The 26,590-nt window shown below is 48.3% G+C and overlaps 2 protein-coding genes across 8 annotated transcripts in view; both read left to right on the plus strand.

Moving 5' to 3' along the window:
* The window catches only part of KIZ (kizuna centrosomal protein), a 32,249-nt gene extending 14,231 nt beyond the window's left edge, over positions 1 to 18,018 (plus strand). For 5 of the 7 annotated variants that reach the window (XM_085054095.1, XM_085054094.1, XM_085054093.1 and 2 more), the window contains 6 exons: positions 475 to 639; positions 1,856 to 1,991; positions 2,707 to 2,839; positions 7,063 to 7,162; positions 13,344 to 13,387; positions 14,921 to 15,160. In XM_085054095.1, coding sequence (XP_084910221.1) covers positions 475 to 639; positions 1,856 to 1,991; positions 2,707 to 2,839; positions 7,063 to 7,162; positions 13,344 to 13,387; positions 14,921 to 15,024 — 682 coding nt within the window. In that variant the 3' untranslated portion in view covers positions 15,025 to 15,160. Of the gene's footprint in view, positions 1 to 474; positions 640 to 1,855; positions 1,992 to 2,706; positions 2,840 to 7,062; positions 7,163 to 13,343; positions 13,388 to 14,920; positions 15,161 to 15,192; positions 15,418 to 16,785 lie in introns of those variants that run through there. The other 2 variants (XR_014850533.1, XR_014850534.1) reach the window with 2 other exon arrangements.
* A 706-nt stretch (positions 18,019 to 18,724) lies between these two features.
* The window catches only part of XRN2 (5'-3' exoribonuclease 2), a 33,524-nt gene continuing 25,658 nt past the window's right edge, over positions 18,725 to 26,590 (plus strand). The window contains exons 1-9 of the mRNA XM_085054092.1: positions 18,725 to 18,876; positions 23,271 to 23,398; positions 23,486 to 23,597; positions 23,881 to 23,992; positions 24,730 to 24,788; positions 24,868 to 24,957; positions 25,985 to 26,057; positions 26,160 to 26,210; positions 26,363 to 26,520. Coding sequence (XP_084910218.1) covers positions 18,802 to 18,876; positions 23,271 to 23,398; positions 23,486 to 23,597; positions 23,881 to 23,992; positions 24,730 to 24,788; positions 24,868 to 24,957; positions 25,985 to 26,057; positions 26,160 to 26,210; positions 26,363 to 26,520 — 858 coding nt within the window. The 5' untranslated portion in view covers positions 18,725 to 18,801. The remainder of the gene's footprint in view (positions 18,877 to 23,270; positions 23,399 to 23,485; positions 23,598 to 23,880; positions 23,993 to 24,729; positions 24,789 to 24,867; positions 24,958 to 25,984; positions 26,058 to 26,159; positions 26,211 to 26,362; positions 26,521 to 26,590) is intronic.

Here is a 26,590-nt window from a genome sequence, read left to right on the forward strand (position 1 = left end):
GGTGACAAATGGCCTGTGCCAGAGAAATAGAGTAATCGGAGTAAGAGAGCAAAGGGAATCACTAGAACTGAGGTGTTGCCAAAACCAGGGGCAGAGAGGCCACGCTGTCCCTTCTCAGCCTCCAGGCCCTTAGGTACAACTGCTGGGAATTGTTGGTAACTTTATTGATAATTATGCACAGCCTCCATAGACTGAGATTCTTGTAGGCACTTGATAACAGGGGGATTCCTGGGGACTAAGGAAGAGGGGCCCCAAACAGACCTGCCCCCCAGCCTGCCCCTCAGGGGATGTGCACAACTTCGCTATCCCTGGGAGGCTGCACCTGGCATGTTCCAAGTGCTGAGCATGACCTGCCTGTCCCAGAGCACCAGGACGTTTGTCCCTCTGGCTGTCCCTGACCGTCCTGTCTCCAGACTGAGGCTGGCTGGGATGGGCTGTGCTCACGGGGCTTGTCCCCGCTGCTTTGTGTTGCAGTGCTGGTGATGGGGCTGGCCGGCTGGCTCCGGGTGACCTCGAGGCGATGGAAGCCGTGGTGCTCCGGCAGCTCCAGGCCGTGTCCCGGCGCACACAGAGCAGGAGCCTCCCTCCGGAGAACAGCACAGGGGCTGCGGGCAGAGCGGGCCACGAGGAGCATAGCAGGTATGGGACACACAGAACTCACTGCGGGGTGAGAAACATCCTTCCCTCTGCCCCCTGCATCCGTGCTGCCCCTCTGGTGCCGAGGGAGAGGGCCCAGCCAGGCTTCCCGAGCTGTTGGAACATGGATCCTTGTGCGCCTCGTGGCACTCGGGATGGGAGCGTTCAGGAGTCCATTTATTTCCCTGTGATTCCCCGATGGTGACTTGTGCTGCGTATCCCACGATCGCCCCAGCTCATCCAGCCCACAGTGTCTCCCACCCCAGGCCCCTCTGGCAGGCAGGGAATTGCAGGAACTCTAGACACATCTCAGCCTGTCATTCCCAGGATCTGCAGCATGAGTCTTGGGCACATAAGGATGGGAGATGTAATTTCGAGAAGGAAATTATTTTGTGTCAGACAGAAGATGCACGTGGCCTTTAAAAACAACAAAGCGCCATTATTGAAAATGGTGGGGTTTCTCTCCCATGCATATGCCACAAGGACAAGTGAGAATTACTTTTTTTTAAGGTCTTTTTAACCCAGGAATGAAAACAATTTCAATTTTGTCTTCCTTAACTGCTGTCTAGACCTCCCTCCCTGTCGCAGGCTCCGCAGTGCTCAAGTGCTGGCAGGATCGGGGCACTTGTGAGCGCTGCAGAAGGGTCTCTCTGCCGCTGCCTGCCTCTCCTGCCGAGGCTGATACGCCTTCGAGCACTAATATCTCCTTGTGTCTCCTGAATGGTTTCTTAGGGACAAACACTTGTGGAGTTAATTGGAATTCATTCCTCTGAAACTTCACTGGAGCAACTGGAAAAACAAACATCTTTGGCAAACAAAAGGATTGCAGGATTGAGATTTTCTGCATTAAAAGGCACTTTTTTTTTCGTTTTCCCTTTTTATTCTTTCTGAGCAGAAGAGAAGCCTGGGGCAGTGGGTGCTCAGCTGTGCCCCATGGAGTGAGCAAGGCCGAAGGGATGAGAGCCGGGATGCAGGAAGGGTGTTGTGTCTTTGGATGCTGAGCCTCAGGATAGGGCAGGCATCACGAGGATCACGGTCACCCCTGCCCATCTTGCCTACATGTGCAGAAGTTGCAAGTGGCTTCTTACATTTTCCACTTCGGACATTTTTAAAAGAGAAAGTGGGAATTAGGGACGAAATGGGTGGTGGCTTTTCCCAGCACGTGTTGACCCCCGTGTGGGTGGAGCATTTCCCCTGATGGTGCTGGTTTGTTCCTCAGGGACACGGAGGCGCTGCGGACTCGCCTGAGCCACCATGGTTTGTTTCTGAAGGAGCGCCGGGTTCGGCTCCCGGAGGGAGTGGCAGAGATGTTTGAGAAGCTGCTGGCTCCGGGCGAGGAGGAGCAAGACAGCCAGGTGGGCACTTGTACCCTCTGATCAGGGGCGCTGGAGACTCCTCTGCACTGTCGTGGCTGTGCCCTGGGCACGGTGTGGCTTCCAGGGCAAGGGCAAGCAGTTTGTGGTTAACCAGCCCTGGGGCCTCAGGGAAATATGTGCACTGCTTCATCCCACAGGAAAAGGGGCTTTTTAGGGTCCCCACCCTTCATTCCAGCCCGGCATTGAAATGAGCTCGCCCCTTTGCTCTGGTGCAGATCATCACGGGGCTTCTACCTTTGTCTTTTCTGTGACTTTTTATCATGAATGAGGTATTTTACCTTTTTTAAGCAGAGTGAGGTTTGGTGCTGAACACAGAGCATTTTATAAATGATGGCACACTCATGGTTTTTCTGAGTTAATGCAAAAGGCCATAGCCAACTATTTAAGTAAATAAATAAAAATGGCATTCCGTAGGCTGCGAGTGCCTCAACCTCTTACTGTGTTAAACAATCGTTTTACTGAACAGTGAGATAGTTAGGGCAGAACATTGAGTAGATTTTACAGACTCAAGTCCGTATTTTTGTTCCAAAACAAGCCCCAGAGGAACATCCTAGAAGTAAGGTAATGGAACATCTAACAGAAACACCTTGAAAGCAGATTACCCTGGGGAGTGTAGATTAGTCTAGATGTGTGTTGGAGAATGCCAGAGGGGGAGGATAATGGAGTTGTGGCTATTTTTGTTTTTAATGCTCAGGCTCTGCCAGCCCTTCCAGGAGAGCATGGGGATAGGTCACCTGTCCAGAGTGATGAATCCTCTCTCAGCTTGCCATCGATCCCAACCAATGGCAGGGAAGGAAAGCAGGCGGAACTGGCAAGGAGAGAACCAGGTAATGGGCGTTCCAGCTCTGCTGCTACTCCAGGTTCCTGCTTTGGACATAGGGGTGTTCTGTCCAAATTCCCAGGGGACTGCTACAGCCACTGGCAGATCAAATCCATTTGTAATGGATTTGGGGGATTTTCCCAAATACCTTGGTACCGCTGGTCATTCTGGTTACTTCCCAAACTAAGTGATGCCTGTGGTGGTGGGTTTTTCTGCAGGAGAGGAAAGGCCAAGCCCTGTGGCCATGATAAACTGGATCTGTGGGTTCTGTGTGCACATTTACAAAACATCTCCTGTTTAGGGGGATGTTTTTGCTGCCTTTTGTGGCAAAGCCAGACTGCAGAAGGAATTGCCAAATGGTTTGTTTCCCAAATCCATCGGGTCTTCAGTTCCTCAAGATGTTTGGTTGGTTCGTCCTTCTCTGAGGAAGCTCAGAGAAGCAGGGTGGCAAGTTCCCAGTGGGCGCTGCTTTTAAGAGCAGTAATGGATAGTTTAGATCAATAAACAAGAGATAACAAAAGTGGGAAATTAAAGGGAGTAGGGCTTAAAAGCAAACAAACCAGTCTGATGGCTGCTGCTTTGAAATGGTTTCATTACGGCGTGTTCACATCCAGAAGTCACAGGCTGGCGTGAAGATGAGAGCAGGAAAGAAAGTGTGGCGGAAAAGATTCCCATTACAGGTGGAAGGGGTGGCTGCATATTAACCTCGGGCCCAGCTTTGGGCTCAATGATATAATCAAAGCCTGGCGGCTCCGTGCCGCAGGGCAACTTCAGAGGGAGTCAATTCAGCCGCTCACACTGAGCGCAAAGATTAAACCTCACATCACAAGGTCCACGCTCACGGTGGCATAAACAAAGATGGGGAGCAACAGCGCCTCTTTAATTCCCTGTAATCATGTTCCACGTTTACACCATGTGAATATCCTCTCCTTGAGCCCTTCGGGGCCCGCTGGTGGTGTTACAGGGGTCAGTCTCCGTGGGGAAGATGCAGTCATTATATGGCAAACTATGGATGCTTCTGGTTTGATTCTTTCGTGAGTAATTGACTGGGGATCATTAGAATGAGCATAGGGCAGATCCCTGCCGGACGGGAGCTGAGCCTGTGCCAGCCAGGAGCTGCCTCTGCCTCCTGTACCAAAGCTGCCTGAGAGCAGTGGCTCCCTCCAGGCAGTGCCATCACTGAGACTGTTTTCCCAAGCAGAATTCCAGCTCCTGAGTTTGGATCTCAGTAGCTGTCCATGGGTTTGGTTTGCTTCTCCCTGCCTTTAATTTCATTACTTGCCCAGTCCTGCTTTTAGCCACAATTTTGCCTTTGAGCATGTTGGGGAATTCTCTGTTGCAGACTTTCCAGGCCCCTGCAGGGCTGTTCAATGTCAGTCAGCCAAGAGCCAAGCCCCACCATGCATCTGCCTTCCCGACCTTTCCTGTGTGTAAAAATGCCAAAAAGCTCCTCAGCTAAACCCAGTAACTCCAGGTTCAGCCCATCCCTTCCAAGGGAGCTGTTCTTTGCTGTTCCTCTGTCTCCAGGAGTGAGGCTTCTCACACCTCACTTGAAAGCCAAGCTGTTCCTTTCAGACACGATTCATCTTCAGCCCATGATCTTCTCTGGGCTCCTTGTTCTCCTCCCACTCCCCTCCCTGCCAGGCAGCTGCTAGTTCCTTTTTATCATCATCATCTGCTGTGGTCCCAGAGCTCTGGAATCATTCTGGGCCTAAAATAGAAGCCACATCTCTGCGTGTTGGCTTTTGGGCTCAAACAACTTGTTTTGAGGAGTTTAGATTATCTGGTCCATCTGTACATGAATATTTGGCTACATGACTTGTTCTGAGCTGAAGCGATACAGATTTGGGGTGTTTATTTCAGTATTTTCTGCATTCCTAAAGTGTTGTCTTGAAACATCAGAAGTTTTGTGGGGCTTTGGGGCTTGATGGACTTCTCTGTGAGAGCTGTATGGACTTCACTTCCAAGCAGTCTTTAGTATGACACTTCAAGAATGCTTCTGGAGTTTTGGTTAATTTTGCTTTCACTTCTGTTGCATAAGAAGCGAACCAAAATACTTATTTGCTTTAATGTTCTGTAAATATTCCAGAAGTATTTGTGTTGGTTCTTTAACGACCCGTCCGGAGCTCATGGAAGGCCGCCTGTGGATAATGGGCTTTAAAGGGATCATACCTGGCTCACCCAGAGAGGGGCTGGCTGATAACAGCAATCTCCTGGGATACCAGGCTATGTGAGGATACAGGGGCAGACCTGGGCTCATCCTCATCTCCTCCATGGATGCTTTGTTTTTTATCAGGGAAAGATATGTAAAAGAAATTGTTCATCTCTTCGGCTGTTCCTGAGGTAGGCGAATAATGCGAGATTAAAAAGGATAAAACCCATTATTTCTTGTTTTGCTGGATGACTGTTTAAGAGTCTCATTTATGAGTAGGAAATTGCTGATTTTATTGAAGGGGCAGGTTTGTTAAATCTTTAACAAAACCAGATTCTCTCTCTCCCCTTCACTTCTGTCTTTGATTTAAGCAGATGTTAAGGCTGTAGAGGATTTGAATAAAAATGGCGTAACTGCTCCACTCGTTGGGCTCTGCTTTTACAACAGCTGGCTTGTCACCCCCAGCTACTCCCCAGCTATAAAATCTCCAGTCTAGGAAAATGGAGGAAAAGCCCTCTTAAGAAGAAGAAGAATTAGCCCTTCTTCATATATCATACAGGAACATGAAAGAGCACAAGCGCGATTCTGCTTCCCTTTTCAGGTCACCTTTAATGAGCCAACAATCTTGCCACCACTTTTCCCCTGCCCAGGTGTCCTTCCTGGTGAGGTCCTCCTTTGAGGATTCGGAGGTTCTGCTTGGAGTGCACTAATAAAGGCATTAATAAGTCTCACCCAACTTTTCACTCTGTTTGATATGGTTTCATACGTTTGGGACAGAGAAAGTTCTTCACCAGGGCCGGGCAGGTTGGACAGTGCACTTGAGTCAGGCTGGATGATGCCCTCCAGCAGCTCATGCTTGATACCTAAGTTCCTAAAAGATCTTGGAGTCTTTCCAGAGTTGTGAATTCTGGGTGAAAACTCTTCAGTCATCTTTTAGCAGAGGCAGCAGCACCTTGAATGCTGGATTTGGGAGAGGCAATACCATGACCTGGCATACATCATGGGAAGGGGGGCATATTCTTTTCTCCCCCACCTCTCTTTTTTTTTTCCCTGTCATTCTTGATTTCTTTTTCCTCCAGAGCAGGCTCTGGCACCTCTTTGCTGGAAGTGCCTGAGGCTGAGCAGAATTGGTGCTGCTGCAATCCAAGTGCAGAAGGGACTGGGAATGTGCACAGCCAGTTTGAAAGCAGAGAATTCAATGTGGACAGAAATACTAAATTGTCCTGGGTTGGGACAGCGGTGACAGCAGGGCTGGGTTATCGTTTCAGTGCTATGGATAAAAATATATATATAAATAAAATATATATATGCAAAGCAGCCTTTTAAAGTGGGATTTGTGCTTGAGCATCATGTGCTTTGGAAACGAATACGAAGATGAGCAATTGTCTGGCTCCGGTGAATGAATCCATTTGCCTCTTCTTTTTTTTTTAAATCAATCTTTACAGAATGGAAATGAGATCCACAGAGCATGGGGAAAAAAGGGAAGAAAGGGAAGGGAGGATAAAAGGTTTTGAAATAGTTGGGTATTTGGCTGTTTATGTCATAAAAATCTCAAGATATGCATTTAATTCGATTTTTATAGAATTTATTTATTATTATCTAGTAATTTGTCTAATTCAAGAGAATGGTTAAAAACACAGAGCTATCAAATAATATTGACAGAACTGTAACATTCCAAAATAATCTACATTTAGGAGGAAGGAGAACAAAACCTTTCTGATTAAAGTAAATGGGAACTAAAAAAAAAAGAGGGTAAAAAGACTCCATAAATCCTTTAAGTTTTGCTATGATGCTAACAGCTCTGAAGAGAAGTTCCATGTTTGCTCCTTTTCCTAAAGTGAGGTAAAAGGTGCAAAACTTACCCAGTTTGGAAGAAATCACCATGATGACTTAATTGCCAGGGAGGGAAGGTGGTTTTTGTGGTTTTAAGCGATTCCCACTTAATCTGGAGCAGCCGATGCTCTGCTCTAACCATGCTCGTGGCTGTTCCCGGCATCTCCTGGAAAATCTCCAGAGCCAGCGGCGTCACTCTGTGGCAGGGCATTGGAAAGTTCACAGTCCCTGTTTTTCCTGCACAGGTCAGGATCATGGCCACAACAGTCCCAAAGGAAGTGACAGCCTGGAAACACGTTCGGGAAGCAGTTCCTTGTCGGATGGAGGCGCTCCTCCCTTCTCCAGGTAAAGCTGTGACATTGGAAATGATTCCGGGAGTGAGAAACTGTGACAGAAAAGGGCTGACGCTCACACAATTTGTTTTTTTACTTGGGGTTAAAGTTGGTGTTTCTGTAATCAAACACTGCAGGTTTGGAACACCTCAGGTTACAAGCTCCTCCTGTGTCCATGACACAGATCTTTCTGGAGGATTTTTAGGCTGCTGTGGGTGAGGCCAGGTCCAATTCTACACTTGCGGCTAAAATCACAGAATTTCTGTAATTCAAGCCCAGTAAATACCCAGCCTCAATGACTGGTGTTCTGGTGCTTTTGTCTGGGATTCTTACCATTTTAGGTTCAATTTTTTTCCCTTTTTATATTTCCTGGAACTTTGAGAATGATGAGCCACGTTATCTTGCCTTGTGCTATGAAATGCAAGGGTGTTTCTATAGATGAATTTTTGAAATGTTACACTTTAGCCCTTCCCTGAAGCCTGGGACAGCAGGAAGAGCAGGATGGGGCCCTGAGAACTTATTTACAGGATCACTGTAGCTGAATGTGTAATTTTCAAATTTAACTGTTTTTCATTTAAAATCTCTCCAAGCTAAACCCCACTGCTGCTGCACTGCTGGCTAATTGTGCTTGCAGCCACTTCCACCTTGGTTAGATGCTGTACATCTTTTTAGGTCGATTTTTTTTTTCAAATTGCAATTTGTAATACATTTCAAATACTTCCCTTTGGTCTATAATTCCAGGCTTCTGGGTGCTCAGTAGCAGCATGCTTCGTGCAGGCATACGTGATGATGCTGCTTTAAAAATACAACATAATAAATCTCAGTGTAAGAGTCAGTGTAAGAGTTAGTTTTTCTAAATGGCACAAACCCAGCGCAGCCTTCCCAAGGTGGGGTTTGGGAGCAGCCCTTGGCTTTGGCTGCCTAGAGAGCGGCACAAGAGGAAGAGGGAGAGCTGTTTGCAGCTGGGCCGTGCCGCGGTTCCTCGGCGCTGCAGCTCCGCTCCCGGCAGCCACTCCTCGGGCTTTATTGCTTTCACAAGTGGTCTCAAACCCACTACTTGAGAATAAACATCCCTGCGAGCTCGGCCGTGGCACTTTATAAATTCTCCTTTGCCGCGTTTTGTCACTGAGCTGATGAGTGACCTCGGCGCAGACCCCGCCGGACCGGAATAAAAACCGTGGCTCCTCTGATGTCCCCCAGACAATAATTATCATGTGCCAGTTAAGCCCAAACTACAGCTGAGGGATTTTACTTTAAAGCGGAGTCTCGGGCGCAAAAATGCATTTATAGCTCTTTGTCTGGCACCTCATTATGTGTGGGCCTGATTCATTAAGTAATTGGTTTGCAGTTGTTTACATGAGTATTAAGGCTTTCTATTCAGCAGCCTTTGAGATACACATTGTGCAAATGTTGCATGTTATGAATGCGGAATGAGGGGCCGGGGCCCGGCCCTATTGGCTAAACACTGCGCGCTGTTGAAAAGCAAGAGAAAGAGATTGGGTGCTGCTTTGCATAGCAATGACTTTCTTAATAAGCTTTACAGATTGATACACACAAGCTATAAAAGATGCAAAGAGATACTCTTAGCACATTTATCCATGCTCGTTTCACTATTATGGGCCTGGAGAAGGGAAGAATTGAGGGCTTTCATACTCGGGTTTTCAGTGCGTGTCTTCAGTGCATGAGACTTAATAGAATCCGATGTTTATTGTATTATAAATCATGGGGAAGTAGGCAGATCTGCAACAGTTTATTATTAAAGATTCTTTCAATGTAAATCTTTTTCTGCCATTGTATTTCCTACAGCAAAATCATTTTGTGGTTGAGTGGGGATGAAAGGCATAATGTACGACGGAGTGAGTCTTAATAGGAAGCTGCTCTCCGAGTAAAGACCACTTGTTCCCTTTTGTTCGGCGGTGCATGCCAGAGCTTCCTCTTCTCTCGCAAATGCCGCCTGCTCTACCTCCAGCGAGAAAACTGCTTTTCCCTGGCTCTTTTACTTTCCCGGGGGAATATTTCCACGCAGGGAGATGCACCTTTGGTTGGGGTGTTAGGGTGTTGCAGCAGGAGAGAGGGCATGAAATTACACAGTGCTGGGGGGAGAAGGTATCAGAAGTCAGGGCTGAGGCTGCCGGCGAGCGCAGGCGGCTGGGCAGCGATGTGTGTGGCATTCCGGGGGGCTGTAGCGATGGATGCAGCCAGTGGAGGTCACTCGCTTTCTGGGAATTCCCCATTTCGGATGCAAGCGTTTTATTTTTCCTTGACTTGTTTGCGCTGTCTCGTTTCCAAATAATCTGGAGATTAAAGGTGCGTTATCAGCTGAGAACCAAAGCCCGCTTTGGATTTGTCAGGACACCAACACGGTGTAAAGTATTTTAAACTTTAATTAATCTGCTGGAAGGACTCTGGGGGGGTCTCAGAAGGCTGGTTTTCAGCCCTGTTAACCAACACAGCTGTAGTGACATGCAAATAGAAGTTGGCAGAGTCGAATTCATCTCTTAATCATTCCCAGGCCAGTGTTTCACGGGGCCCATTGGCTTTGGCCATCGGGGGGCACTCGGGCTCTGCGTATCCCCTGCTCCCCCCTTCCCAAACCAGTCCCGACACCGAAAACTCTGCTGCGCTCTGAGGAGACATCCCAGACAGGACATGGACAAATGCATTTCCCTTGGAAATCCAGGGAAGTGGTGTCGCGTGGGTCCGGATTCCTGGGAAATGCACCCACAAAACCAGCCAGGATCCGATTGTTTTATTCCCCGGTGTACTCTCAGTTGTGAAATGGCTTCTGAAAATTCCAGCGCGATTTTCTGCTGTTCCAGCTGTTTGTGTGAGCATTGTTTCCTCTGCCTGCACCCCCAGCTGTTGCACAAGCAGCAGTGTTGGGGTGGCGATGCCTTGCCAGGTCAGTGGGGAGAGGCACCAGCATCTGCTGGCCGAGCACAGAGGGAACAGTGGATTTTTTGGCACTGCCCCTGGTCTCCTGCACAGCTTCCTCACAGCGCTGTGATGCATCTTTGTGTCAGTGGGGGTTTTTTTCTTCTGCGTGGTGAATCTAAACAGAGACCAGTCTTACACACAGCTCGACAGAAATCTTTGTATCCTAAAATAAGGGTCATCCTACTTGCAGTGTAATAACTGAAATTCAGTGTTATTACTCCAACTCTGGCATGATGAATGGACTTTTGAGTTTATACTGCCTATGTAACAGTGTGCAGTATATACTGTATACTTGTGTGCAGTATATACAGTATATACTGTAGATACTTGGCTTTCCAGAGCTGGGAAAACCCTTGGCATTTAGGATCTCCCAAATTTTTTGGGTGTCTTTTTTGCTTGACACTAAAAGATAGAAGTTCAACAGGTGCTTTAGCGAAAAGACACTCTGGGTACCGTAAATATTTTCTGCTGTTTTCCAGCAAGCCCCCTTGATTAACTTGGCTGTGGTTGTCCTGATATTTTCCTCTTAACATTAATTTTCTTTATAGAGGAAAAAATATTTTCTTGGACCTATTTCATTTCTTACTGTTGCAGCATCTTCAGTACAAAAAGCCTGTTTCATCAGAGGAATGGAGAGATTAAAAGGCCCTTTGAAGTGAAACTGGTTTGGGTTTTTTCTTTGTTAGAGCCTGGGTTCAGTTTGGAATTATTTTAGGGAAGAAGCAAACGTGTAAGTGGGTATCGGAGGGTCACGATGAGGGATTAGTCAAGGCATTGGAACCAACTCAGCTCCATTTATACCCCAAAAATGTCTCGGCGGAGGTCTGTGCCCATTGTGTGCTCCGATTGCTGGGTGATCGCTGCCACAGCCGGCTCTGCTGAGTGCAGCTGCTGTGCAACACAGAGGTGCTGCTGCATCTCTCAGTGCTGCTTAATGCTGCACACCTAATCCCAGAATTTATTCCCTGCAGCATTTTCTAGGCTTGCGCTGGGGGAGCTGCCATTTCCCCTCTGGCCCTTCTGATGTCCTCACTCCATTTTCTATATCTGCCTGGCATTTCCCTGTGCCGGCAGCTTTCCTGCTGAGCCCTTGCTGACACCCCATTCCCCATCTCCCTCTCTGGGGACAGCTGTGTTTGGCTTTGGCTCGCGGCTCTTTGGGGAGTGAACCCCATTCCACATGTGGTGGATTAGGTCTGGGAAGATGAACTCTAGGGAATGGGTGGTGTTTGGTAGAACACAAACATCTGTCTCCCCCATCTCCTGCCAGCTTTGATCTTTCTCTTCATGGGAAGCTGGGGTGGCAGTGGGAAGGTCTCCAGATCTTCCTACAGCCAGGTCCTTTCCCTATGAGCCCTTCAGCTGGATCTGGAGAACCAAGTCTGGATAGCTGGGCAATACTCCCTGGTGATCCTCAGCATGGTGTCAGCACCGGACCCAAAGGACCAACCTGCTGGTGTTTGTCGTGGGGTTGAACCACAGAGAGAAGCAGGACAGATTTGACAAACTCAGTTGTCAAATGGCTTTTCTAAGAAGCTAACTGGAAATTCCAGGAACCCCCACGCTCCCTTCCCAGCAGCAGGCCAGGATGTGGCTGGAGGGGAAGCTGTGGCTGCTGCTGCCTGATCTCCTCCTCAGGTGCTTGAAATGGCTCCTGTGCCGGCATCCACAGGAGGAACGTTGCCAGCTGCAGCTCAGCAACAAGTGTCCTGCTCCACACCCAGGGAAAATGGCACAGCCTCCTGAGGACATTTCTGTGGGCTTAGCCCGGATTGCATGGAGCACCTTCTGGGAAGTGCTATGGGGCAGGAGATCTCAACAAAAGAAGCAGCAGCTCAGGGTGTTCAGCGTATTGCAGGATCAGCTCCGAGGCTCTGGCTTCAAATCCTCCCTGGGTATCCTGTCAAGTGAATGTTTTTGAAGGAGAAGTAAGAGTGTAAGGGTTTTGCTCAGAATAAAAGGGAAAGGCAGTGGGATGGCGCACTAAAGGAATGTTGGAGAAACCTTTGAAGCCCAACAGTTTAAAGTTTTTTACTGAAGAAGCTAATAATGAGTTACATCAATGTTAGCACTCTACTAGTGCTGTCAGTTGGTGCTGGCACTTCTGCTTTGGTTTGGCACCTTGGTGGAACCTGGGCTGTGTTTAATATTCTGGGAATTTCTGTCCACAGAGTGGGAGCCTGAGGAGAGGGGACAAGACTTAAACAGTGGGAGCTTTCTCTGGGTCAAAAGGAAAAATGGCTGCACCGCTGGTAGCAGCAACGTGTGAAACTTTACATGGGCCTTGCCAGCTGCAATCCCAAATTCTGACTGAATACTGAGAGTAACACAAGCAAGGAAACGTCCTTGCTTTTTTTTGTCTCCTTCACAAATGCCTCCACAGTAGTGGAATATTTGTAGCTCCCCACTTTAAGCACTTCTGTATTTGCTGCCACGTTTTTAAATGAAACACAGCAAATCACAGACATTTCGGAGAGTCCTGTTGTGACCAAGGCCACAGCTCCAAACTGCACCTTGACATTGGCTTATATTTCACTGGATGGTCTGGTGATGTCCGAAATACCTCCTATTTGATCTTCGTTATTAAAATCAGCTGAAGCTTTATTTTTGGAGCTTCTTGCTGGACTGCTGCTGTAACAGTTAATTCTCCCCCGTTGTTGCCCCCGTGTGATTATTCCCCAGCCCCAACACAATGCATGCACTGCACACAAAAGATCAAAATTATTCCAGCTTGTTTGAGAGATTCAAAAGGGCCTGTGATGCTCCAGACACAAGAGCAGCCATTTAGCAGAGCAGGCTCAGGCTGCACACACATCAAGGTGGATCAAAGGCAGCGGAGACTGCACATTTCCATGGGGCCGGAGGACAGCGCTGGGATCAGGAGGAAGTGCAGGGAGCATCACTGGGGGGGATTTATTTTTGTTTGGATTTTGTCTCTCCATATTTTGCATGCTCTGAAAGGCTGCAACGGCTTGACAGGGCCCTGTTCCTCTGTACCTTAATTCCGTGCTGGTGTAAATCAGTGCTGTTACCAGGGAGTGACTCCAGAACAGCTGGTCCTGTGTCCCTGCTGCACATGAATGTCTCCACTTTTTAGGTAAAGAAGCCTGTGATTAAATAGTTATTTGGGGGAAAAAAAAAAGTTACAGAAATTACTGGGTTGCTGTTTTTCTAAACCATTTCACAGTATTTTTTAAAAAGTGACTTACATTTTTTTAATTGGAGACATTATGCTCATTATTTGAAATCTTTTACAGGACTGAATTGCAGAAGGAGACAGTAACCGCCATAAAATCCAAAGGTAAGAGACAAATGTTACACTATTAAAAATCAGTGTCTTTCTAGTTTAATTTATACTGTAAAAGCCCTCCCAGAACATTATGACCTGTATAAAGTACAGAGAAGGGGAGGCATGGAGTTTCCCTATCTCAACATAGGAGCCAGCAGGGAACTGAGGAGGACAGATTCAGGGCAGAGACGAGGTGTCTGTGGGCTGGGTGGGGTGGAATGAGTTGGGATCTTTGCAGGGTTTAATCAAACACCAGCAAACAGGTGGAGGGAACCTGGAGAAGGAGAAACCTGAGGGATCCTTTGTCTTCCCTGTGACGTGGGTGCAGCTGGATGGTTTTGTCTGTGGCCAGGCTGGTTTTGCTCTGAATTGGTGCTTGGGCCCTATGTGTTTTCGCTCCCCACATATTCCCGTTTTCCCTGTCACCCCCTGCCTCTAAGGCAGCCTCCTGCCAGCGGGGCAGCACTGGGAGGCAGGAACTCTTTGCCTGGAGCCCTGCTCCGGCTGCCTGGCAGTTGGGAATGGCCAGTTTGAGAGGTGTGTCATTGAACTGAGGTACAGATGCCATCAAGGATGGTGCTTTGGTGGCGCTTGAAAGGCTCTGGCATCCCCAGCCTGTTCCTGTCTCGGAGCCGCTCAGCATGGGAGTGAGCGCGGGGCTTGCTCTGATGTTCCCGGCGGAGCGCAGCCGTGCGGCCCAGGGGGCCGGGGATGGAGGATGAAAGATGCAGCTGCTGCATTTGTAGATAAGGTGTTTACGGAGCTGGTGCCATCAGAGGCACCGAAGTGCCTCAAACGCGAGCTGCAGTGTCTGTGTGGGTGCTACAGCTGTCCTCCTTCTGCTGTCCCTGTCCCAGCCCTGGGCCTCATCCCGGGCACTGCAGCTCCCGCGCTGCCTTTGGACAGCCAGCAGCCTCTGGAATGGGTGCGAACAGAGAGCACGGCTCTGTCAGCCACTGCAGCCCTGACGCTTCCTGCTCTGTTTTATCCATGGCTCAAATGAATTCACATCTCCAGAAATCTCTCAGGCACTCTGAACTGCAGTGGGATTCTGCTGCTGTCAGTGAAGGGGTTTGCTAACTCCCAGAACCTAAGGTTAAAGCCACAAGATCAGGCCTGCCTGGATCTGATCTAATCTCAAAGTAGTGATGTTTCACTCGTGATGTCATTGCCATTTTTGTGCCAACGCTGTGATGTCATGGCCCACTGGTGACTTCACTGCAGGGTCAAGTAGTGGGAGAAAGGGGAAGAGAATAGACAAAGCTGCGATTCAGGCAGCAGCTGGTCAAGTAAATTGCTTGGAGTGGAAATGTTCTGCCCAGCTACCTTGAGGCACAATGGAGTGGGAGCACTGAATGAGGCCACTGTCCGGGCACAGCCGCTCCGCTGCCGGACACCGCACTGGACACACACACCTGGGGCTGGGGCTCCAAACTCCCACCCCTCAGTCAGCCTCGGGAGAGCTGTGCCATGGTCATGTCTGGGACAAATGGCATCGCCACGGAAAAGATTTTATCCCTCTGGTTTCTGTCTCCTCACCCGCAGCATTCTGGGGCGAATCTGATGACAGCAGCTCCGAGCTCGAGGCTGCTCTGCGTCCACAGACTCACAGTGCGGATTCAGATGACTTCGATGACTTCTATGATTGAGATTCTCCCACTGGCCTTTGGGAAGAAACAAACTCTCTTTCCTTTTACACAGTAAGTGTGCCACAGGCTGAAGTGCTGCTTGTCACTTTATGGGCAAAGAAAATTTAAACACCAAATAAACATTAGGGGGCCTATACATTGTCTGTCTATGCTCTCTCTGACCTGCAGCGTTTTCCTGCTGTGACAGGAACCCTGCCCCATGACAGTCCCCTCCTGAGGCTTGTGTGCATCCCAATATGGGGACTCCAGTGCTAGATTGGATTTGGGAAGAAGCAGAAAAGCATTGTGGGTATGCAGACAGGCGCTGCTGGGGCGGGCTGGCATGTTTGATCTTTATCTTCTGCAACAGATCAAGAAGAAGAAATGCATAAAATGTCCATTTGTAATTCAGCACATTTTGGAACAGAGCAGTATTTACATGTGGCGAGCCCCAGTGCTTTCCTGCTTTTCCCTGCTTTGTGAAATCTGTGCTGGCGTTGCTGTGTGGACATCACAGTAATTGGATGACTCTAGGAGCTTCATGCATTTTTAATTTTCTTCTTTTCATTCCTTTTATCTAAAATTAAGTTCATTAAACATGAGATTTTCTTTGGGAGGGAGAAACCAGGGGACATGTTAAAAAAAAAAGCTGTTCATAAATGACAAGTTCAAAAGCAGAAAGCAGCACCCCAATTAAACCATGCTGTGCCTTAGACCCACATCTCCCAACATGGGCACCATTCTCTGCACCCCATCCCTCAAAACCCAGCTAGAAATGGGAATAACATTCCGTTTCATAAGAGGAATGCATAGGTTGAGAGCTCCGCTGCATTAAATGACTTGCAAAAGGTTTGGAACTGAGCAGGAACCCTTGGCACAGCCAGCTGCTGTGGGTTTCAGTCTGACCTTGGTGAGGGTGCAGCCTGGAATGTTCTGGGAATGGGGAAACCAGCTGTAACAAGGATGGGGCTGGATGAGTCTACGACCAGGGCTGATGTCCTGGGAGTGAGCTGGGCTCAACTAAAGGACTAAAGCTGGGCTTTACTGAGGGCCTTAATATCATTTTTACCACACCAGCTCCCCGTATCCTGTGGGACTGCTGCCCCCAGAGGAACCCCTGTGCTGTGTGACGGGAACATTGCTCAAGGAACGGGAGGTGCGTGGAGAGGAGGAGCAGCCCAAGGGGACCTCAGGAGTTCTCATGCTTCCCAACAGCCACTCCTGCACACCAGGTGATGGTGTGGGCCATGCCAGACTGCTGGAGAGGGTGGCACAGCTCCCAGCTCTTCATTGCTATGGCCACCAATGTCTGAACCCAGCACCTGAGGGCTGGTGCCTGGGTCATTGCTCCATTCATCCCTGACTCGCTCCTACCCATCTGCTAAATGTGAGCTCCCCACTATCCCACCACAGACGGGCTGGAACTGAGGGATGGCTCAGGTAATGTCAGCCCAAGGCCCCACTGGAAAAGTCCAGCAGCCTGTCTTTGCAGCTCTAAGCTCTTGCTGAGTGACTTCAGGCTGTTGATGTCAGCCCACTTTCTATCTGCTGGCATGACACCAGTCTGCAAGGCTTTCCATCGCCGCAGTCCGGCTCAGCCCCAGACACGCGGCCCGTGACAGGTGACAGATGGCTGCGGAGCCGTGCGCAGGCAATCTCTGCCTCTCGCTGTCGGAGCGATAGCCGAGTTCCTCCGGAGCGTTATTTATTATACTCTTATTGTGCACAGACTCATTAGATGCAAAACATCCTGCCAGTCAACTTCCCTGTGCTCCTTCACAGCTGTCACGCCGGCAGCCCAGGGCTGATGGCAGGTGACGGTGACGGACAGGGGGACTGGAATCAATACAGCCCTAACAGATTTCCATCGGCACGCCACTCATCCAAGGAAAGTGCCTGAGCGGGAAGCCTTCCCCACTCCTGCCATGGGTGTGCCGCGCCACTCTGTGCTGTGTTCATGGATGCACAGCTTGGAGGTGAGACCTGAGCTCGTGGCCTGGTGCGGCTGCTGATGCTCAAACCAGCTTTTCAAGGAGTTGTCTGTTGCAGTATTAATTTTTCCAGCATTTGTTTACCCAAGTAATTATAAGATAAGACGATCGCATTTCATTTGCGTCCGCCAGCCTCCTGTTTTCTTCGGCATTATCAGAAAAACAACGGATTGCCCATCAAAACAAACAAAATGTTAATGCTAAGCTGCCGTGCTCCCTACAAAATTCCAGGAGGAGAAGTACTACAATAGGAAGCTTCAATCAGGGAATGTTTTGTATGGAACAGATAAAGGACTATCTTTAGCTGATACCACAGGTGTGGTGCCACTACAAAGTTGCACAGGGAAATTTATTCAAGTCACAGATTTTATTGAGAGGAACGACAACAGAAAACGGCTTAACAACAGCCAAGTGAGGATAAGAATAATGAGAGACACAATACTGGGTTAATTTGTTCTACAGAGAATTAGCCAGGTACCAAGGTTCCCCTCCACTCCCCAAATCAGCGGCGTTGACTCAACAAGCACTGCTGAGATTTTGTTATTTTTGCTAATGGCTCCCGGGCTGCTGTTCCCTGTCCTCGGCCCTGTGGCTGCCCTGCTAACAGAGCTGGCGTGCGACGACGGGACACGGCGGAGCAAAACCTGCCTCGTGTTAATCCCATTTAATACCCGATGGTTTAATTCCATTTAGGTGCCGTCAAACGGCCATAAATTAACAGTATTTGCTTATGCCACGGACAGAACGAGGGGACGGGAGCTCTGTGCCTCGTGCCGCTATCATGTACCACGTGGATCCATTTCCCATTGAAAACATCCCCTCAGAGGGGACAGAGCAGCCGTGCCCTGAATCGCTCCTGCTGTTGCAAAATTTGGGATATGTCAAAAGTGTCTGAAGTCAGGTTGTTCTTTAATGTAAGATCTTCGTATACTTTCATGCAGAGACCTAATTAGTACATCCCTTAGTCAAGGATACCCTGGAACTACCAAGCTTTAAGGATGTAGTAAATCCAGATGTTGATGTCTGTCTGTGTGTACATTCCTAACTTGGCAAAACACTCAAATTCCATGTATCCTATAGCTGAACCATGTTCATAACTTTTGTGGGAATTACTGGTCAGTCCTAGAAGAGGGGCTGTGCTTATTAAGTTACCAACTCCAGATTTCTGGGTATAAATATGGTGTTGGAAGTCTGGTGGTTGTACTGGATTACGGAACCCACCGAGCACCTAGCTCGCAGGGTGCTGAAATAAATTGATGTTTCTCTTAATTATTGGCTTGTTGGGCAACACTGGCGTGTGTGTGCTTGCTTTTTATTAACAAGGTGCTAGGAGAGGGTGTTTTTCCTGTTAAACTGCTAGTTTAAGGCTGGTTTTGGGGGGAAGCTGTGACACTTTGTGTCTTGGCTGAGTGGAAGAGCAGCAGTGGGGCTGCCTCAGGGGTCAGCCTTCCCTCAGGCTTTGCCTTTGCTCCTGATTGTCCCTTCTGCATATCACTTTTCTGCCCTCAGACTTTGCTTTTCCCCTCGGGGTGTCCGTTTCGTGCCCCAGGAGCTGGCCGGGCAGGTTTTGGGAGGGCTGTGAAGCGGCGGGTCCCCTCACACTCCTGACATCCCCTCAGGCCGCCATTGCGGCGCCCTCAGCCTCCACCTAAGATGGCGGCTAAGGGCGCCCCGCGCGCCTGCGTCACGTGACCGCGCTCTCCCGCCCCTTCCCGGCGTGCCGCGCGCCGCCCCCCGACCCCGGAAGTGCGGCCAGTGCCGGCGGTCCCGCTCGGCGCGGCTCGTCCCGTCCCGTCCCGGTGCCGCCATGGGAGTGCCGGCCTTCTTCCGCTGGCTCAGCCGCAAGTACCCTTCCATCATCGTCAACTGCGTCGAGGAGAAGGTGAGCCGGCCGCCCGGCACGGCACGGGGCAGCTGGCGGCCGCGCCGGGGCTCGGCGGGGCGGGCGCGGGCGCGGGCGGCCGGGGCCGGTCGGGCCGCAGGGCGGGCGGTGCTTGGCCCCGGTGCAGCCCCCGGTGCCGAGTCCCGCCGTGCCCCCGTGCGCTCCCGCGGGGCCTTTCCAAGGCGCGGCGGTCGGTGGGGGGGCTGCGGCTTTGTTTGGGTTTGTTTTCGTGGTTTTTCCGGAGTTTTAATCCCGCTGGAAGCGCCGCTGTGCAGGAGGAGTTATCCCAGCGCCTCGCTCATTGCCCCTCCCGCGCGGGAGCGCTCCTGGGAGGAACAGGCACATGGAGGAAGTGGAAATTGGGCTTCTCCTCCCAGTTTCTCCCCTTCCAGCCGCTTTGCTGGCATTCCAGCCCTTCCCGGCGCCGTCGACTCTGCCTTCGTGCAACTTCGGGCCGGGAAAGTAGGATTTGTGACAGTGTTTGGTGAACTTGGGCTGCGCAAGGAGCAGTGGGGATGCTTTTTGCTGTTTCTTGTATATTTTTCGCAGTCCCTGCTTTTCCACAACTTTTTTTTTTTTAAATTAAAATAGAAGCCTCAGCAAGCTTCGGGATTTGCTGGAAACACACGTGCAACTGTGTGTCTTGAAAAGAGTGAGGAAACGCAAAGGAAATGGTTATAAGCAGCTTGAGGGTCTGGAAGCTCCTCAGTCTCCCTGTTTGCAGGCACACAGTTCCTGCTCGAGGGATAGACTCGGGAAAGGCAGTGCCAGCACAAGGAGAGGGCAGGAACGGGACTTTGGAGAAGGAACTGAGCTGTTCCTTGGAGCTGCAGGGACTTTTTGGGATATCCATGGGTGCTCCCCAGCTTCCTTAGGCTCTCAGCCTCCTAATGCTTGAGTAATTCACAGATGTTTCATTTTCTTACTCATTACTTTATCAGTCTTCTATCTCATTTTAGTTGTTCTCCAGCTTCCTTCTTTATCCTGGGGCTTTATTTTTTGGAAAACCCCCTCAAACCCAGAATGTCATGCTGCAGCCAAGACTTTCAACAAGTCTGTGCTTATGCTCTTTAACCTTGAGCAGCCTCAGGGGATTTTGGTCTCATTGGTGGTGTTTTCTAGTACAGGATAAACACCTCCTGGCCGAACAGGGAGCTGATTATTCCAAAAACATCTTCTAAAATCTGGCTTTCCATAGTAGCAGAAGGTGGTTTCGGTGATGGCTCAGCCACAGCCTTGCTGCAGGGTCCCATGGATGCGTTTCCAGGCAGTATTGCAGCTGAAATGGTGTTTGTTTACAGGTTTTTTATGGGGCTGGTTCCTTCAGGCACATCCCTGCAGCCACGGGAATGTTGTGCCATCCCATGGGACACGGTGGGGGCAGACAGGGAGGATGGGGAGGGGCGGGTCTCCTTTCAGCAGCAGGCTTTGAGTATCTGCACCGTGGTGGATTTACTGCGCCGTGAACATGGCCAGTTCTCCTCTTCAGGGCTAGCTCAGAGTGTTTCTGAGACTGCAGGCTCTGGAGTTCTTGCTTCCCAAACTGTTTTTCCCCTAGGCTTTTCCAAATAATTTGTGTTTGGAAAACTGGGTTTTACTGGCTGCGTTCTGCTCTTCCTAACGCTGGTTTGGAAAGTTCAGAGCATGTGTTGGGGCTTCTGCCTTTCTGCTCTTCCTTCCAAGGTGTGCCTCACCTTGGGGAAACACCTGGGAAGGGGGTAAGGGGAGGGAGCACGGTGGAGGGTATAAGGGAGAAGAAGGTGAAGTGATGGAATTCTGCGTGGAGGCTGCACGTGTGCCCTGCCTGCCTGCAGCTGGGTTTTCAGTCAGTTTTAGTGTTCAGCTCTGTGTTTTCCCAGGGTGTTTTTGTGTTTCAGGTTCAGGCAGTGAAACAGAGATTTGGTTAAAATTGTGAGTTCCTCTTGTGGTTTTATTACAGCTGTGATTTCAGCCCCTCTCAGCGAGGTGGGAAGTTTATATTTACCTGTCACTGCAAGAAGCGAATTTTTAATGGAGGATAATTAAGATCTAAGAATCTGTCTGGGAATTTTTATAGAAAAAGGGGAAGGGGGGATGTGGGCTTAACAGTTTCCCTCAATGCTCCAGCAGCACTGGCTGTTCTTGTCTCTGTACCAAACTCCTGAGTTGTGCCATCCCTGCTGTGACCTGTCCTGAGGCTCTGGGAACCCTCTGTTTAGGGGCTGTCCTGGACATCCAGCTGTTCCTGGATAACCCTTCAAGATCTGTCATATAAAAGCAGCCACAAGTTAAACAGCAATTACATTTTACAAACAGTTCAATGCCATTTTCTCTGAGACCAGATTTGCCTTTTTCGGCACATTTGTAAATGTTTAGATTAATCTCTGTGTAATCAAAGCTGCTCTCACATTTAGGTAAAAAAACGGTTTGTATAGCCCTGCTTTTGCTGATTGTGTGTCCCTTTTTTTCAGTCTCTAATAATTGAACTCATAACAGCCAAAGTTCTTTATTTAAATAAATGGAAAGACACAGCAAATTCCTCGTGGCTGATTTAGGTTTGCCATAAGTGAAGTGGCAGCTCCTTCTGTCCTCACCCACGTTGCCTTGTTTCAACTCAAGAGCATGTTGCAATTACAGCCAGGACAGCACATGGATAAATCGTATTCATTAACATTTTTTGATATTCAAATCTGGTCATAAATCTGAGAGTGGACTAGGACAGCAGGGAGAAGCTGTAGTTTGTCTTACTGTAGATGAATTTAAGCTTCTCTCACGATGTAATCAGCTCTGTGTGTGTTTTAGGATTGCTATAAATCTCTCTAATCAGAAATTTTGTATCTCCCGGTAGCTTTTCTCTTTGAAATATTGAAAAGTTGATCCTTGTTCTCTTACCTTACTAGATTAATCAGATTTAAGAAAAAGAAATAATCTTCTTCTTAAGCTGAGCAGGAAGAATGAGAGGAAGATCTTGAAGATAATAAAAAATCCAGGAGAGAATATTCTTAATCAAATGGATAGGAATTAATAAAGCTGCAACTAAAGTATCATGTTTGAAGATGTGTTTTCAATGGTTTCAAAAGAGGAGTGAACAGTTTAGTTATATCACAGGAGATATCCCTGCCAGATACTTCAGCCTTCCACGAGGCTGCTGCATGAAAACCCTGATGGGTTAGTGAAGGGGGGGTTCATTTTTGCATCACAGAGCTGTGAGCCTTCCATGCCTTCTGATGCTGTTTGGCTCAGGAGAGAGGGTGGGTGGCGGGATCAGGGAGAATCGAGGGGGATTGCCCAGAGTCAGGTGCAGTGTTTGCACCTGACACTTAGTTTCTGCTAAAACCATGACATTCCAGTGTGTGTGTGTCTAGTGAGTGCTATAAAGGAAGCAAACAGTGGTTGGGGATCTCATCTTTCAGAATAACTGCCGAATGTAAATACCAAATAAAGACTTCACAGGGTTTAATTGTGGCCTTTCAGGACAGGGGTAAGAGCTCAGCCAGTCCTGCTGCTGCTTAAAGCAGGAAGATACTCCAAAGTCAGTGTCATGATCTGTAAGTTTTGGGGTTTTTTCCTTCTGAATCTCGGTTAGAGATGTGGGGAGCTTGGTGAGTAGCAGGCAGGCAGTGTGCAGACAGAAGCTCAGGGAAGTGCTTTGTGTGAGCTCAGCAGCAGGTGCTGAGCCCCATGTGATGGGAGAACCAGCAGTGTGCAGGTTTTCCCCCATCCCATGCTATCCCAGGACTGTAGCCTTTACCTCAGAACATGCCATTCATTTTTAGACTTGGCTTTATGCCCAGCTGTTCAAGGGCACACTTCATTCCACCTTTGTGGTGTGTTATAACTCATTCCAGCCGGAATCCCTCTGAAAATCATCAAGCTTTTCCTTGTTCAGCTCCTGCCTCTTCCATGCTCTCGGGGTTTAGTCTGGTGTGTGAAGCCTGTGGCTGGTGGAAGGGAGAATTAGAGAGTTGCTCGTTGCCTTTTGACCAAACTAACCACAAAACCAAACTACAAACCCAACAACAGCAAAGGCCCAAACAAAACAAGCCTGAAATTATGGTGAGGAAGCAAAAGTGACCATGGTTGTTGTGGATGTTGAAGAATCCGGTGCTGAAATAGTCCAGGCGCACAGGTGGCTCTGGGCGGTTTAGGATGAAGGAATGAGATATGGGAACTTCTCTTGTCAGCAGAAATGAACAACTGTGCCATAGCCCATTGTAGGGTTTTCTGGTTTATAAACAGCTGTAGGAAAAAAGTGCTATTTAATAGTAAAAAGTGCCATTTTGGGTAACGATGTGGGCAGTCGTTGCTGTCTTTTTGTTCTGCTGCCACTGAAAACAAAATAGACTTTGGTGAGTGTGTGCATTGATACCTGCTGGCTCTTTGTGCTGAAATCCTTGTCCTGACTGCATCCCCAGGCCAAAGAGTGCAATGGTGTCAAGGTCCCCGTTGACACGAGCAAACCCAACCCCAACGAGGTGGAGTTCGACAACCTCTACCTGGACATGAATGGCATCATTCACCCCTGCACACACCCAGAGGACAAGTAAGGCACTTTGTGTGGCTCTTTGCACATAACATAGTTCTTTACTGACAGCGTTTCACATGTTCAATTGAATGCTCTGTGTTTTAGGCCGGCACCCAAAAATGAAGATGAGATGATGGTGGCGATTTTTGAGTATATTGACAGGATCTTCAACATTGTGAGACCGAGGAGACTCCTTTACATGGCCATAGATGGAGTGGTGAGTATTGGCACATTTTGTAAAATGCTGTAAAATGCTCATCTCCTCTCAGTACACAGAATCATGGAGTTGTTTGTGCTGGAAGGGACCTTAAAGATCATCTGGTTCCACATGGGCAGGGACACCTTCCACTAGCACAGGTTGCTCCACCCAACCTGGTTGTCAGTAGATCTGATAAAAGACACCAACTCTTTGTCATAACTTGTAAACCAAGCCAGCTCTCAGAACGGGAGAGATGGTCCAGATGCAAAAAGTGACCCGAGTTTTCTCGGACTTCTTTTAGGCTCCACGTGCCAAAATGAATCAACAGCGGTCCAGGAGATTCAGAGCCTCAAAGGAGGGGATGGAAGCTGCTGAGGAGAAGCAAAAAATCCGACAAGAAATTCTGGCCAAAGGTAGGATGGTGACCTTATCAGGGGTTTTTCCACCCTGTTTGATCACCTCAGTAAGGTTTAAAAAGGGTTCTGTGTGTGCATTGCTGGGAGAAGGGGAGAACAAGCCTGCAGAAGGCTGGATCCATGTTTTCCAAAGTTGAGAACTGAGACAAAACAAAATGTCATCTTTTTCTTCTTCAGTCTCTTGCCTGAAATGAGTTTGTGTTGAGTGCTCTTAATTCCTTTTGAAAATAAATTGAACAGAAGAGCAGGGATAAATGCAGTGGGAAACAACCAAAACCCTTATGGAAGGAAGTACACATTTGTAGGGCTTGATGAAAGGAGGATGGAGGCTTAAAAGCAGGGATCAGATGGAAATACTCCTGCACAGGGATAATGAGCTGCGAGCAAGGGGAGTTACTTGACAGTGGAAACTCTAAATTCAGTGAGGAAACAAAAGTCAGAGCAACTTTGAGGGTGGTGGTGACACAGCTGGAGTGACAGGGGAGTCTGTTGCTGCTGTCTGGGCTTTGAAATCGCTTGGCTGAACTAACAATGTTTGTAAATGTAGAAACACCTGTAGGATGGAGATAATATAATGGTAAGAGCTAGTTTAATTTTGGTTTGTGGGAATTTTTTAAAACAAACTGGTCGGAACAAGTTAATTATTACCAGGGGAGCTGTCTGGGTTTTTCATGCAAAAACGTTGCTAGTGGTCCATGTGGATGTAACTCTGCTCAATGTTTTTGTTGCTCCAGGTGGCTTTCTGCCTCCAGAGGAGGTCAAGGAGAGGTTTGACAGCAACTGTATCACCCCGGTGAGTGAGCTGGCCCTGGACCCAGCCATTGCCAGGCGCTGAATGAAGGTTTAATTTGTTTCCTTCTCGCCCTTTGTAGGGAACTGAGTTTATGGACAATCTTGCTAAATGCCTCCGCTATTACATCGCCGACCGCTTGAACACTGACCCGGGCTGGAAGAACCTGACTGTGAGTTTGCCATTTTCACACCTGAGGAAAATGAGGGAGGTGTTTGGGCTGGGCTGGGATCCAGTGGAAGAGTAGAAATTGAACAGGTTTGTCTCTTGGCCTGGTTCTGAGCTGTCATTAACAATGAGCCAATGTGCACGTCCTGCTGAGACTTCAGAGATCCATTTCATCCTGATAACTCCATTTCCCAGCACCATTTGCTGTGATTTCATTGAAGAGCAGGGGGAAGGTTTGCTGGTAAATGCCACAATTTCACGTAATAGGAGCCAGGGCTTTAGGAACACTTTTTCTCCTTATAGGGGAAAGTGTGAAGATACACTGAAGTTGTATTTTTTGCAGCATTTCTTTTTTCTAATTGCTGCCTCAGCAGGCTGCATTTTCTCTGTTGCTCTAATGGCAGGCAGTGAAAATAATACATGCCAGCTTTCTGGGCTTGGAAATTCTCTCTTCTTCTTGCTCAACCACTCCACTCCCCCAGTTTTGTGTGTGACAGCCCTGTGTTTGCTGCACACAAGGGGCAGAGCAGTCAGGAAATGCAGCTGCCTGTGTTATTTGTGTGTTATTTGCCACGAGTTGACTGCTCAAGTGCTCTAATTAGAGGGCAGTTGGCTCTGCTTGATTCCCCCCATCAGACAGGGGTTTTATAAACACTGATGCTCGTCGGGATGTCAGGGTGAGGAGGGGGTGATGAGATCATATTCCAGTGCATCAATGAGCTGAATATGTGAGTTCTGTAGTGCCCATTTCATTGCCCTGATAATTTATCAGGACACGTCAAACATGACGTGATCATTTCAGTGGAATTGGAATCAATGTCAGCTTCAGCCTGGAACTGGTAGAGGAAAATGAAGGTCTCTTCACTGCTTCCATGCTCTTAAATAATTTCATCTTAAATCACAATATTTTAGTTCAAGCTGCAAATTAGATTTCCAAGTATTCATAAGTCAGATGCTGTGTTCTGTGTATAAGTTACTGGGTTTTTTCCTGTGGCAGCATCACTTGTTGACATAATTTGAATGTTTTTCAGGTTATTTTGTCAGATGCCAGTGCTCCTGGTGAAGGGGAACATAAAATCATGGATTACATCAGGAGACAAAGAGGTAAAATTCCAATTAATGTGGGCATTTTGTTTTAAATTGAGGTATGGTCTGTAATAACTTATTTTACATTACTTTGACAAAATGTAATTTTTATTTGTACAGCTCAACCAAACCACGACCCAAACACTCACCACTGTCTGTGTGGGGCTGATGGTGAGTTCTCTCTTGCTTGTGGTTTCTGGGTAATCACATCAACATCTTGCTTAAGCAGAATGTACTTTGCTTTTAAGCATTTTTTTTATAAAAAGCAAAACTTGATGATGCTTATCCTTCATCGCATTTTATTCTTCTTTCTTGCTTGGTAGCTGATCTGATCATGCTTGGCTTAGCTACACACGAACCAAACTTCACCATAATTAGGGAGGAGTTCAAACCAAATAAACCCAAGCCATGTGCTCTCTGTAACCAGATGGGGCATGAGGTTAAGGATTGCCAAGGTCTGCCCAGAGAAAAACAAGGAAAGGTAAGAATTTTGCTGTTTCTGGAATTTTTTTAATCTGTAATGTGTAATAAGATCCTGAAATCGTTCTTGC

The sequence above is a fragment of the Lichenostomus cassidix genome, chromosome 3 (genome assembly GCF_008360975.1).
Source record: "Lichenostomus cassidix isolate B80296 chromosome 3, HeHo_3.0, whole genome shotgun sequence".
In the NCBI taxonomy this organism is placed as follows: domain Eukaryota; kingdom Metazoa; phylum Chordata; class Aves; order Passeriformes; family Meliphagidae; genus Lichenostomus; species Lichenostomus cassidix.